At 41.3% G+C, this 13936-nt stretch overlaps 2 protein-coding genes across 3 annotated transcripts in view; one reads left to right on the top strand and one right to left on the bottom strand.

The window, feature by feature from the left end:
• Positions 1-832, top strand: part of RBKS (ribokinase) — a 104923-nt gene extending 104091 nt beyond the window's left edge. For both annotated transcript variants that reach the window (XM_074395645.1, XM_003941534.4), the window contains one exon: positions 585-832. In XM_074395645.1, coding sequence (XP_074251746.1) covers positions 585-758 — 174 coding nt within the window. In that variant the 3' untranslated portion in view covers positions 759-832. The remainder of the gene's footprint in view (positions 1-584) is intronic.
• A 1789-nt stretch (positions 833-2621) lies between these two features.
• On the bottom strand, positions 2622-11012 carry MRPL33 (mitochondrial ribosomal protein L33). The gene is made up of 4 exons (XM_003941536.4): positions 10910-11012; positions 10018-10036; positions 8193-8299; positions 2622-2921 (listed from the first exon to the last, which is right to left on the bottom strand). The coding sequence occupies exons 1-4, from the start codon at positions 10929-10931 to the stop codon at positions 2872-2874; spliced, it is 198 nt and encodes a 65-aa protein (XP_003941585.1). The 5' UTR covers positions 10932-11012; the 3' UTR covers positions 2622-2871.
• Between the last annotated feature and the right edge of the window lie 2924 nt (positions 11013-13936).

Here is a 13936-nt window from a genome sequence, read left to right as displayed (position 1 = left end):
TGTCCTTCTTTTTAATTAAAATTTTAAAAAATTAAGCCAAGTGTTGTACATGCCTGTAGTCCTAGCTACTTGGGAAGTCAAAGCAGGAAGATTGCTTGAGCCCAGCCAGGAGTTCACTCAGGAGTTGAACCCAGGCTGCAGTGAGCTACGATTGCGCCACTGCACTTCAGCCTGAGCAACAGAGCAAGACCCTGTCTCTTTAAAAAAAAAAAAAAAAAAAAAAAAGTCATCAAAAACAAAGAATGTCTAAGAAACTATCACAGCCTACAGAAGTCTATGGAAATATGACAATTAAATGTAATATAGTATGCTATATTATAGAATGAGATCCTGGAAATGAAAAAAAGACATTAAGCAAAACTAGTAAAATCTGAAAAAGTATGAAGTTCAGTTAATATCATTTCTTTAGTGGTGATAAATGTACCACAGTAAAATGTTAACAGAACTGGGTATGGGCATATGGAAACTGTATTATTCTTGTACCTTTTCTGTAAATCTAAGTTTATTTAAATATTTTTAAAATACACAGTTTGGGCAACAGATTAACTACATGCTTATCTTCACAACTGTGCTTTTAATTACAGGGTGCTGGTGACAGCTTTGTGGGAGCTTTGGCCTTCTACCTAGCTTACTATCCAAATTTGTCCTTGGAAGAAATGCTCAAGAGATCTAATTTCATTGCAGCAGTCAGCGTCCAAGCTGCAGGAACACAGTCATCTTACTCTTACAAAAAAGACCTTCCACTTACTCTGTTTTGATTGCTATTAATCCCAAAACATACCTGGAAATAAAATGTACTTGGGGGTGGCTGCTCCTAACAGTTATTAGAAAATGTCCTCATCCCCTTTCTTTGCAAATATGGTCTCTTTTTATGAAGTCATCCTCAAGCTTCCACTGATTTATAACGATGATTCTTTTGCTTTCCATGCATTTGCACAAGCCAACCAGAATTAAAGATTCCACAACCAAGATCTGTACAAACATTACCACTCTTCAGGGACAAGCAACCTCAACGGTCAACAGATTAATGCCCCATGTGCACCATACTGCAGGGGTTGTGGACAGTAGTGTCCAGAGCCAGAACAGACTCTTAAATACGGGAAAGGACACTTTCTAAGAGAAGCAGCTGTTACTCAGCTTTAGCTTAGTGTTGTCAAAGCCTCTGGTTTTGTAAGGGAAGCCAGGTTAGCTATTTATTGAAACCCTTCAATGTTAATGTATCAGCAAAAAAATTTTTTAAATGTAAATACCACAGGGGCATGGTGGCTTATGCCTGTAAACCCACCACTTTAGGAAGCCAAGGCAGGAGAATTGCTTGAATTTGAGACCAGCCCGGGCAACATGGTGAAACCTCATCTCTATTAAAAATACAAAAAATTAGCCAGGCGTGGTGGCACATGCGCCTGTAGTCCCAGCTACTCAGGAGGCTGAGGTGGGAGGATAACAGACTGGAAGTTCAAGGCCGCAGTGAGCCATGATCACACCACTGCAACAAAACAGACCCTGTATCAAAAAATAAAATAAAATAAAAACAACCACCACCTACAGGCCACATTCACATGGGCTGAATAGGTACAAGTCATTTGTTAAACCAGATGTTAAAAAAAAAAAAAAAAATCCATGCACGTCACAGACCCTTTACATCAGCTTAGCTAGGATCAAGTGAAAGATCTTTCTTGTCACTCAACACTATGTACAGTTTCAGCCTAAAAAGTGTCAAGATCTCACCTATCATTGCTTTGAACCAGAGCTTTATCAAAAGATGCTACAAAATAGCTGATTGCCCATGAGGTCACAAGCCCAAGATTCAACAAGTTTATCTACTTCTAATCCCACTGACAGGGAGCTGCTCTTACATTTCCCTTGGAGTCAGGTTTGGGCCTTGGAGAAGGAACTTATGATGTAGCCAGGGTGGGCACTCTTAGCATTCTCCCACACAAATGCTTTAAATGGGGTAGGACGTGAACCAACAGAGCTTAAAACGAGCTGATCCTTTCCAGCCAGGAATCTGGCAAAGAAAACTGGATAATTTTGAAAACTTGTGGGAAACAACAGCCTGAGTGAAAAAGTGTGTGGCTCGGGCAGGACAGAGGTCTGTATCTGAACATCAGGGATTCCTCACAGAACTGCACGCTAGTTAGCTGTGTGGTACCACCATGCCCCAGAAGTCCTAGCAGTGACTTTATGGAAAGATACTATGGCACCTTTTATTTTAAAAAGAAAGAAAAATTTAGGGAATAAAGGAATCCAAAGCTGTCCTAGAAAATCCTAGATGCTGCTTTGGTCACCTGGGTTTGAAAATATAGGCCAGTGGCATTTTTCCTAATTATATAAGCACAAATCAGAAATAGAAGTTCTCTTCATTTATTCTGTTACAAGGCTCTTTTTATTGTCATCCTGTTTCCCCTTACCATCTCTGTTATTACATGGGAGTTTCTTCAAGATCACTCTAGAATGTTACTCTGCTTTTTCTTTGAAGTACAGAAGGAGCAAGCTGGAAACTCTTACATAAGTGTTGTTATGGAAACATTTATTACATGAAACAATGGTTATTTTTTAGTAATGTGGTTGAAAACCTCAAATAGTGGGGAAAAACATCACTAAGACACAATAGCACAGGCTATTTTAATATTTTTTATTAAGAGCTATAAAAATACCCAGAAAGATAAATAAATGTGATGCAATGATATCTGTCCTAATATGAAGAACTTTCTTTCACTGCATTGTTTTCCTTCACAATGGCCTTCAAATCACAGGAGGCAGTGATTCCAGGCCATTTCCTCTTCTTTTATTACACGCTACAGGATTTCTGAATCAGTATCCCCGCCCTCAGTCTTCTCATTTATAAATCAGTCATTTTCAATCCACCATTTAAAGGGAGCGTATTTTTTTCTCTTCCAGGAAGAGGACTCTTTGCTTCACTATAGAGGGACAAAAAAAAGAATTGTAGCAGAAAATTATTATAAAGTATCATCATCATTTTTAGAAAAAATACGTATCAGACCATAAGCCCTTTCCCTTCTCTTATTTTACTATTCCTTGACATGAGGATGGAGCCGATTTTCACTCAGTTCCTCCATCCCAGAGGCAAGCACAGACGAGAGGAAATGGCTATGGCCACTAGCTCATCAGTGGCATCCCTGGTATCCCCCAGTCATATTTCAACCAACGCAGAAATATTCACATTAAGAAAGAAAACTAGGGACAAAAATAGAAAACAATGTTTTCACCCAGTTAATGTCCACTCTTGCAGGAGGTAAGCAAGGACAGACTGGGAGGTGGACTCCGGAAAAAGAGCAGCAGGAACCAAGTGGACCACACAAGAAAAGGCAGCCTGTCTGGAAGAGTAACAGACACTAAAGCTCTACTTTCCAGACATGGGTTAATACACCCAATATGGAGTTTTTAGTTTGGTACTATAATTAATACCATAACAAAATCTTCTTATTGTAAATATTATAGGGTACAGTTCTCTGAAACAAAGTGCTGCCTGCCTGGATGAAAGATTGAAGACTAGATGCTGGGCAGTAATAGTTCTATAATGCCCTATAGCACTCCATTAACTTCCAACATTCTGTCTGTCTGTCTCTCTCTCTCTCTTTCTCTCTCTCTCTCTCTCTCTCTCTCTCTCACACACACACACACACACACACACACACACACAGCATCTATTTCCTCTTTGCTAAAACAAAAACACCAGAGATGCAACAATCACCCAAGGAAGATGCAGTAACTTAAAGAACTATGACCTAACATTTCCTCATTTGTCCTTGTCATACAGAGATTTTAGCTTTTTTCGTCTTCTACAGTCAATATGAATACTCTGTATTTGAGATTCCCAACCTTTCTATGATTAAGAATTTGCTTCTTTAAAAACTAAATTAAGTCCATTCTCACCTTCACTCCTACCTTAATTCTGGTTTAATAAAGCTAGAGGTGCACTGGAAGTCTACATTTTTAAAAACTCCTCAATTGATGGGCAGCTGAATTTAAGAACGATTAACCTGTCAACAGACTTATATCTATAATATTAATACACTGTTTGTAAGGGATCTTTTTAACATACTTCAAATCATGTGAAATGTAAGTAGGATTGATCCTCCTAAAACTCCAAGGAGAACTACGGTGCATTAATGCATTACAAGATGGTAGTAAAAAACCAAAACAGTTTCTCATCCATGTTATTAATTACAAGAAATATTTCCCCCAGGGTTTTCTACACGGAACTAAAAACTTGGTCTAAAAAAAGGTGGGGTGGGAAGGGGGACTGTCTCACAGAAAAACAATCCGGAGACTATTTAAATGACCCTGAGCAGGAGTAACTGATTAAGATTAGGAGAGCAAGGCTATATTGAGGAAAATTCTTTGATTCATTTGCTGCATCTATTCCTTTAATTCAAAGAATATTTAAGCCCACAGAACTGTGCTAGGCAATGTAGAGTTTACAAAAGTGTAAGGAGAGTTCCTGACTTAATACATCAGCACACGTCAGATGCCCAAACAAAAGTCAAGTAAACCCCAGAGGAACCTAAAGGTCAAAAGGGACAGGAATGGTGACAGAAGTCCTCATGGAAAGGGTCAAGTTTGGTCCCTGAAGACAGATCAGCATTTGGATGAACTGAACCAGGAATGAGCATCTGGTTTAACAGAGGGATGGTGGTAGGAGTCTCAGTGGGGATCCATAGCCTGACCACAGGGATAGGTCTTGATTAAAAAAAAGAAAAAAAAAGTTCTAGAAAGATTAAGTTGACTCCATGTAATAGAAAGAACAGAAACTTGGCCAGGAATGGTGGCTCATGCCTATAATCCCAGCACTTGGGAAACGGAGGTAGGAGGATCACTCCAGGCCGAGTTCCAGACAAGCCTGGGCAATATAGAAAGACCCTGTCTCTACGAAAAAAAAAAAAAAAAAAAAAAATATATATATATATATATTTATATATATGGTGATATATATATATATTTATATATATGGTGATATATATATATATTTATATATATGGTGATATATATATATTTATATATATGGTGGGGTGTAATATATAATAAAAAATAAATTATATTTATTTTTATAAAAAATAAATATATATATATTTATTTAAATTAGAAGGGCAAAGCACAATAGCTCAGGCCTGTAAGCCCAATACTTTGGGAAGCCAAGGTGGGTGGAATGCTTGAGCTCAGAAGTTCAAGACCAGCCTGGGCAACAGAATGAGACTCCATCTCTATTTAAAAAAAAAAAAAAAAAAGATTAAATAAATAAATAACAGGGACTTGGAGAAAGGCTGGGTTCCAACTCTGGCTCCATCATTTATCAGCTATGAGCCCCTGGGAAAATTTCTCAAAATACTCTACCCTGCTTTCTTCTCTGTGAAAGAGAGAACTATGCCCCTCACAGGGTTGCTGCGGACACAGTGCATACTCAACATGTGTTAGTGAGTTGAAACGACACACTGCCATCCACAATTGTAGACATAAATTTTCCGCTGTTTCATTCATAGAATGAATCCATCAAGTTCTCTCCCTACATGTAACCAAAATCGATTCTGCTTCAATTAAAGTCTCTATTGTCTTGTTTAGTCATCCAAGGAATTAAAACTGACAAGTTTTCATTCTCTTTATGATGAACCTTCAATATATCTAAGAAAGGTTAATAAGCTTATGGCTCAGCCTTTAATCCTTCCTCTTTGGAAATTAGCTTCTAGTTTTATACGAGGAAAAGGAGTTTGAAAGGACAAGCATATGCAGCTGCTTCTTGCCAGAGACTGTATTATGAAATGCTCAAATAACTGGGAATTTTTCCACATTTCCTTACCTATTTCCTTCATAAAGCAGACCAACCATCATTGTCCTCAAACTTAATTTACTTATCAGAGTAAAATATGCAGGGAGAACTGCCAAGCTATTTGGTACCCTGAGCAATGGGGGCAGGCCCCGAGGCAAACACTTCATCATGAACACCTGCAGAGCATTCAGCAGGTGGGCAGAAAGCCAGGCGGTCTTCCCCCACCAGAACATTCTCTTCTTTGGAAAAGACAAAGTTGTGCTGTCAAAGCTAAGGCCATTCCTTAGGAGAAAAGTTCTAAGCATCTGTTTGAAATTTATCTATGAATCTTTTCTCCCACTTTGAACTTATGATCAGAACTGTTTTATGGTTGTATCCTTTCCCATTCTCAAAACTTAAACACAAATATTAAGTTCCTAATACCTCCATACTAAGGATGAAAAGGCCAATATCTTTTTTTATACTCAAAATATCACAGGTTATTCAATCAATATTAGTGTTGTGCAAGTTTCTAAAAATAAACTTTAAAAGAGAAATAAATATATATACTATGGTTTCTCTTCAGCACATATAAATCTTTCACCTTTTACTAAAAGAGGTAAATATGGTAGAAAAACAATTACTTTATTGTAAAATTCATCCCTTTTAGTTTTCACCAGCTAACACGAAATCAGAGAGGGGCCAGGTGCAGTGGCTCACACCTGTAATCCCAGCACTTTGGGAGGCCAAGGTGGACGGATCACGAGGTCAAGAGATCGAGATCATCCTGACCAACATGGTGAAACCCCGTTTCTACTAAAAAATACAAAAATTAGCTAGGCATGGTGGCGCATGCCTGTAGTCCCAGCTACTCAGGAGGCTGGGGCAGGAGAACTCCTTGAACCCAGGAGGTGGAGGCCGCAGTGAGCCAAGATCATGCCACTGCACTCCAGCCTGGTGACAGAGTGAGACTCCATCTCAAAAAAAATAAAAAGAAAAAGAAATCAGAGAGGGAAAAACACACCAATCCAACACCAAACCTTATTCCAATCTCAAACCTAATCATTTTTCCACCATACGGGGAATCATCCTGAAATTCAGACTCCTTATCATCAGGTACAAACCTAGAATTCCCTTTTTACTGTGTAAATGAATAAACAGAAATTTAAACACCACTTAAAACAGCAAGGAATTTTATTTCTGTTAAAGGATGGAACATAAGAAACTTTAAGCTGACAACTGTGCTTCTCAGAGCCTTTTAAAAATGTCTGCTCTGGTTATTATAGCCATTATCTTACCAAGAAGCAATGGCCAGGCATGGTGGCTCATGCCTGTAATCCCAGCACTTTGGGAGGCCGAGGCGGGTACATCACCTGTGATCAGGACTTAAAGCCTGGCCTGGCCAACATGGTGAAACCCTATCTCTACTAAAAATATAAAAATTAGCTGGGTGTGGTGGCGCATGCCTGTAGTCCCAGATACTTGGGAGGCTGAGGCAGGAGAATCGCTTGAACCCAAGAGGTGGAGGTTACTGTGAGCCGAGATCACATCACTGCACTTCAGCCTGGGTGACAGAGCAAGACTCCGTCTCAAAAAAAAAAAAAAAAGAAAATTATAAAGAGCACAAAAATGAACAGCCAGAGCTCTAAAATTTAAATGTTTATTTTTTAATAAATCTGCACATAAAAACCAGAAACAGGATAGGTGACCACCAACAGCAATCAGGTGCTGACTCTATTTGGTTTGTGAGCAGAAAATCTGGCATTGGGAACACTTGTCTCTTCTAGATAAATACTTCCACCTAATGAGACTATTTAAAGTTACCATATAGTACAGCGTTTTAGTGGATGGCACAAAATGGAAAAATCAAATTTCACACCCTCTTGCACTAACATATAGAAGCCATACTCCTTTAACTTATATCAGGACCCAAAACCAGCCACTGTCATACAGATGGTGCCAGGACACCATACCGTCCCCTTCTCAAGACACTTGGCTGGTTCCAGAACACAAACCTACTCTCTTGACAGAGCTGGGTTCTCACCTTCAGGTCTCGGTTAACTGTCTCCTCTGGAGAGACATTCCCTGATTTAGCCATCTAATATGACTTTCCCCACCACTCCCAACCTCATCCTACACTTCAGCATCCTGATTGTTTCTCCCATAGCACTTACAATTTGTCATCTTGTCACTCCCTCTCCAACTAGACTAAGTGCCAAGAGTACAGGGACTTGTCTTGTCCTGGGGTATCCCAGTACCTGGGATGGTAAACAGCATAATAATCATTCAAATAATAACCTATTTGCTAAATGAATGCCAGTGTCAGAAGCTAAAAACTTTCGGAGATGTTCAGATATTCAGCCGACAAAAGGGGCAACAGTTCTTGGAAGCATTTCGGTCTACTGTGGGTCACTTCCCCAGATCTTACCAACTGGATCATAACGCAAAATAGTCAGTTTTTCCCGCAGTCGGTTTCGCTTGACGTTGAAGCAAGTACCTGTCCCAGCTTGGCTCACCATTCTCACCAGAATGTTTCTAAGATTAAAAAGTACACTGTTACAAGCTGACAAAATAAGACTAAAATCAGTCATGGGAGGATGGCACATTTTGAGAACCCTGTAGGATAATAATTAGTTGTGGGATATCACTTGGCCCTAAGAAGGTTCAGTTGTTAAGACAGCCTAAGGTTTCCACGAAACAGTTTCAATGGTTTCAAACCTCTAGGATTTGCTCCACTACACAGTTACTTGGCAATGACCTAACCAAAACAGTAACAAGCCATATTGTGGGACTAGCCTCAGACACCTACCTCTCATGAGGAGCAGAAGTCAGGAGGGGGACAATATCAAAGTCCTGGTAACCACAGCTGGCTAGTGAGAAAACTGTAAAGACAGCTGTCTCAGAACAGCCCTCTCTTCCAGGGCATATATGATTATAATCAGGAAAGGACAAAATAAAGGGACGGAAGCTTTTGGGTTGCTAATGCGCAAAACCATGTGCCCCTTCATATTTCATTTAAGTCACGGTCATCCAAAGCAGAACGTCCATATTTGCCTCATCAGATCTTCTAATATCTGTACTGTTTATTTTTTCATGTGTCATCTCCCCATGTAGACCATGTTATTTCTCGTGTAATTCCAAAACAAATTGGAAGCATCTAAGACTCTATTACATATCACTGCATTGCTTTCAACATTCAGCACAGTGCTTCATAAGAGGCATACAGTATTTATTTGTAATTAAGATAGACAATTACTCATTCAACAGAGATTCAACAAACATTGAGCACTTACTCTATGGAAGGCACTACGGGAAATACAAAGCTCTATAACGCTATGTATATGCTCTGTAGAACCTAACAGTACAGTATGGAAAGTGAGTTGCTACATGAGGTCTATCAGGCAAGACATATATGAAATACATGACAAGAAGGGTACAAAGAACGAGAGGCAGAACATACCTCTAAAGAAACCAAAGGCAAGGGATTCCTACAGATCCTGGGGGTGGGGAATTCTGACATAAATAACTGGATTGTGGGGAAAGATACATGAACCACTCAAAGATACTGGGAGGGAAAACACAAATGTATATATTTTTCATTAACTTTAATCCAAAAGACTAGCTTTAAGGATTTTCAATGTCTTGAGTTGCAAGGAAAGGCTGCTTAAAACTTCCCTATTTTTACCACACAATGTTCAGATATTGTCTACATTTATTTTGAAATACAAGTTTGGTAGTTCTAGTCTTTCTGGTACAGCATGGAATCTTTAATCTTGGCTATTTTTGAAATGTTTATACCATGAATGCAAAAGATGACAAAACTCATTAAAACAGACTCTATGATTTAATCGAAGCACAGTTGGTTATTCTGGATTCCTGCAGTGAGCTCCAGACAAATGGCCCCTGGTCCTCAATTTGAGGAAATGGAAAATGGTGGTAGTTCAAATACAGCATAGCCCAATGGTTTGTTTAGAAACAGACAGTGAGCTCACAAATCTGGGGACTAGAAAAGCAGCAAAGACTCCTTTAAATTAAGTATTTCAATGCTCACGAAGTAGCTCCGTTGAGCAGGAAGGAAAATATTTTTTGAAAGAGTTCACAGAGAAAAAATAATCAAATAAGTAATCCACGAACCAACTCTTAGGAAATCGAGGCCCAATGCTTAATTTTATATAAGGATGTATTGGGAGCAGCTAGACTAACAAATCTGTTTTAAACAAGTGACGTTTAAAAAAAGAAAAGTCTTTACTTACTTTGATTTGCTCTTGGCAACTTTTTTGTAGGCAGGAAAGGTTGGAAAAGAAAATAAAAATATAAATTAATTCTCTGTTTTATGCAAAGTTCATATAAACGTCAGTAACAACCAAAAATATTTAACTCAGGAACTATGCCATTAGGTGTCACTCAAATAGCTATTCCCTAGATATTTAGAAATCCCCCTTAGGATTTTATAAGGAAGGTTAAAAGATCCAATCAGACCAACACAATTCTAGATGTAATATTTTGCATAGTTTCATGACAGTTGGACTAGCTACCTTTTAAATCTTTCTAAAGTAATACCTGCTCCATTTTTTCCCTCTTCGTAGGTGCAAGTATTTGCACTGGAGCAAGCTTCTTGTTTGACAAGTTAACCTTTGCAAACTACAACCACCATCACATGTGGTGAAAACCAGATACTAAATCTAACTGGGAAGTCAGCCAGGTGTAAGGAGGAGCACTGACTCGGGAGCCCGAGGACTTCTTTCACTGCCCAGCCATATTACTCAGGCAATTCATTGCCCCTCTCGGGAGCTGTTTCCTTATCTTTAGAGTTCGAAACGGGTGGGCTATAAATTCCGAGGTTCTTCCCAGCTAGGACATCCGGTGATTCTCCTAACGCGGGCTGGAGAAAAACACCCCAGAGCCACCCATGAGGGCGGCAACTGAATCCAGACACCGCAGACCCCTTCTCAGGCACCCACACGTCCGCGCAGGGAGGCGAGCCGCGGAGCATGGCGGACGCTGTAGTCCTGAAGGCCTGCGAAGTCCACAGTTGCAGCTTCCCGGCCTCTTCGCACATCCTGCCCCGCATCATTCCGGGGTCCTGCCTGTCACAGCACCCCCGCCCTTGGCGTAACCCCTGCCGGCACCTCCAGCCCCACTTACAGAAAACCGCGGAGAGGAACATGACGACCACACCTGCGCAGTCTCCGTCACCGGCCAAAAGGCCCACAACAAACAACAACTGCTTCCGGGGCACGGGCCGGTTCCGGAAGAGGACATCCGGCAGTCGCGCGATGCCACGCCTCCCGCCTGGAGCCCGCCCCCAATCATCCAGCTGGTTCGTCGGTTCCTTACAGCGAGTGTTTTTCTCTTGTAGTGGTGGAGGTTGGAGTTCTCTTCATTCTGGAAAGGGATTTACAGCTTAGGATTCGCGCCCAGTCCCTGACTCCTATTTCTGGTCAAGATCTTTCAGAGTTAGGTGCTTTCCATATTTGTTTCACGAAAAAAATCACGACCACCTGCATGAGACCCACGAGAACAACTGTGTGTTGTACCTTGGCTGCTCGAGCCTATCAGGCCCTCTCCTATTTCTCTTAAAATATTGCTTCCCCCGACCCAACTCCCTCTCCGCCTGGTTAAAGCCTACTCTCTCACTACTCTCAGTCCCTTCGGGGTTAGAAACCCTACCTTTCCTTAATTATCTGTTGAACCTCTAGGAGGGCAGGACCCTTTGCATCTCAAAACTTCTGTATCCAAACACCAAGCACACACAGTTCCTGACACAGTTCCTGGCACAGTTCCGCAGAGGAACATGGCGACTACACCTGGGCAGTCTCTGTCACTGGCTAAAAGGCCCACAACAGATGTTCCAAATAACAGATTGAGAGCATGCATATCACATGCCTAATATCACAAAACTACCCAGTGGCAGAGTCAGAATTTAAACCTAGATTTTCTCTGACTCCAAAGACTCATGGCTTTCCCAGTAGACATTGGGACCTACCAGTTTGCAATCATTAATTTTTCATGGCTCCGTAAGGAACTGGGTCTCCTCCAACACGAAGGACCTCACCAGTAACCTCATTTCCCAACTAATAATCAGGACTTTTGAACTTTTTTTCTAATTTGTGATTTGTATCTACATATTAAGTCTTACAGGTGAAATAAGATTTAATCTCATGGCTCACACCTGTAATCCCAACACTTTGGGAGGCTGAGGCAGGCAGATCACTTGAGATCAGGAGTTTGAGATGAGCCTGGCCAGCGTAGCAAAACCCCTATCTCTACTAAAACTACAAAGATTAGCTAAAGCCGGGGGGTTCAGCTCTCCATATCATCACAAACAGGATGAGGGGGGGACAAATCCTTAGTACCTATAATATTCTTTTTCCTTCTAATCATTCTTGATATTCACCTTCCCATCACCTGACTCCAGCAACTGAGTACCTTCCAGGTGCCCAAATCCTTTCTTACCTTGCATTGGCAAAAAAGAGCTTCAGATGTTCAAAAGGATAAGATTTCTTATATGAGAAATTCCTGTAGAGGATTTACAAGAAAAGAACACAAGACTGGAAACCAAGGAACACGATTTCTAGTGCTTGTTCTGTGCTTTAGAAAAACACTTTAACTTTTCAGGCCTCAATTTCATGTTTAATGTGGATATTGGATCAGTGTTTCTCCGTGCATAAGTCACCTGTAGTAGTTTCAAAAACTCAGATACCAGGGGAAAATTGGGGAAAAAGGAAAAGAAAAGAAAGGAGATAGCATACGAATTGTTTCTTGAAATTCTTGAAGGAGTAGGCTGGAGGCAGTGACTCTCTAGCCTCATGAGTTCATGCTGCATCCACCTGTTATTTACACCTAATATAGCTGGCAGTTGGTAAGTGTTAATTAAAATGTTTATTATTATAATACAGATGTAATTCATGATTTGGGGATTTTTTCCTTCAATTTACATAATAAGCCCTCTGTGCCTTGTTAAAGGAAAGTGCATAACAATTAGAGCATCCTGGCAGCCCAAATGGAAAAAATTGCAGTCCTTAAAGAAGGGGCACCCTCTTTGAGAGGTGAGGGTACTATGGGAGATGATCCAGCTGTTTAACCTGGATTCTCAGCCCAGAGAAGTAGACAAGAGGAAGAGAGCATCTACTCTGGGTCAGGGCTGTATGCACAGCATCTGTATTGAGTTGGTAGACACTGTATTTCTTTTTTTTTTTTGAGACGGAGTTTTGCTCTTGTTACCCAGGCTGGAGTGCAATGGCGCGATCTCCGCTCACCGCAACCTCCGCCTCCTGGGTTCAGGCAATTCTCCTGCCTCAGCCTCCTGAGTAGCTGGGATTACAGGCACGTGCCACCATGCCCCGCTAATTTTTTGTATTTTTAGTAGAGACAGGGTTTCACCATGTTGACCAGGATGGTCTTGATCTCTCGACCTCGTGATCCACCCGCCTCAGCCTCCCAAAGTGCTGGGATTACAGGCTTGAGCCACCGCGCCCGGCCTGACACTGTATTTCTAGCACTTAGCGATGGGATTCAAACCCAAGGATCTAGAAGCTGTACCCCTCCTCCCCTGCTGTACTGGCAGGCCCCTGACTGCCTATCGTCCAGCCCATTATCACACCTACATCCGGCCTGACTTGTGGTTGGGAAGTACAGCCACCGTTCTTGTCTACAGAGTCAGTGATCCTGGCTCCCTGACCTGTGCCAAGGGCCAAGGAACATGGGCAGTGGCAGGAGGAAGATGCTACAGGAGAAAGCTGGGGCTTCCTGAAAACAGCTGGTACCTTTACAAGCTCAGAAGCCACCAGACAGATGGGATATCTTTAAAATTAGGCCCTTTGACTCAGTAGCTTAGTATTATAGCAAAGACTACCTGAGGGAGCAAGACAGGCAAAGCTGGGGCCACCAACTGGGTTCAATCTATGTATAGTGGGTGTTCTCCAGTTGGCATTCAATGCCCTCTATCATCTGGCCTCACCCTCCTAATTCAGTCCCATCTCTCTTCACTGAGGCCTGCTGGATGTCAATCTCTCTCTTTTTTTTTTTTTCCTTTTTACAAGACAGAGTCTTGCTCTGTTGCCAGGCTAGAGTGCAGTGGCACAATCTCGGCTCACTGCAACCTCCACTTCCCGGGTTCAAGCGATTTCCCTGCCTCAGTCTCCCGAGTAGCTGGAACTACAGGCAAGCACC

This window comes from Saimiri boliviensis, chromosome 1 (genome assembly GCF_048565385.1).
Source record: "Saimiri boliviensis isolate mSaiBol1 chromosome 1, mSaiBol1.pri, whole genome shotgun sequence".
In the NCBI taxonomy this organism is placed as follows: domain Eukaryota; kingdom Metazoa; phylum Chordata; class Mammalia; order Primates; family Cebidae; genus Saimiri; species Saimiri boliviensis.
Note: the sequence above shows the minus strand (reverse complement) of the source record. Positions and strands in the feature narration are given on the sequence as shown.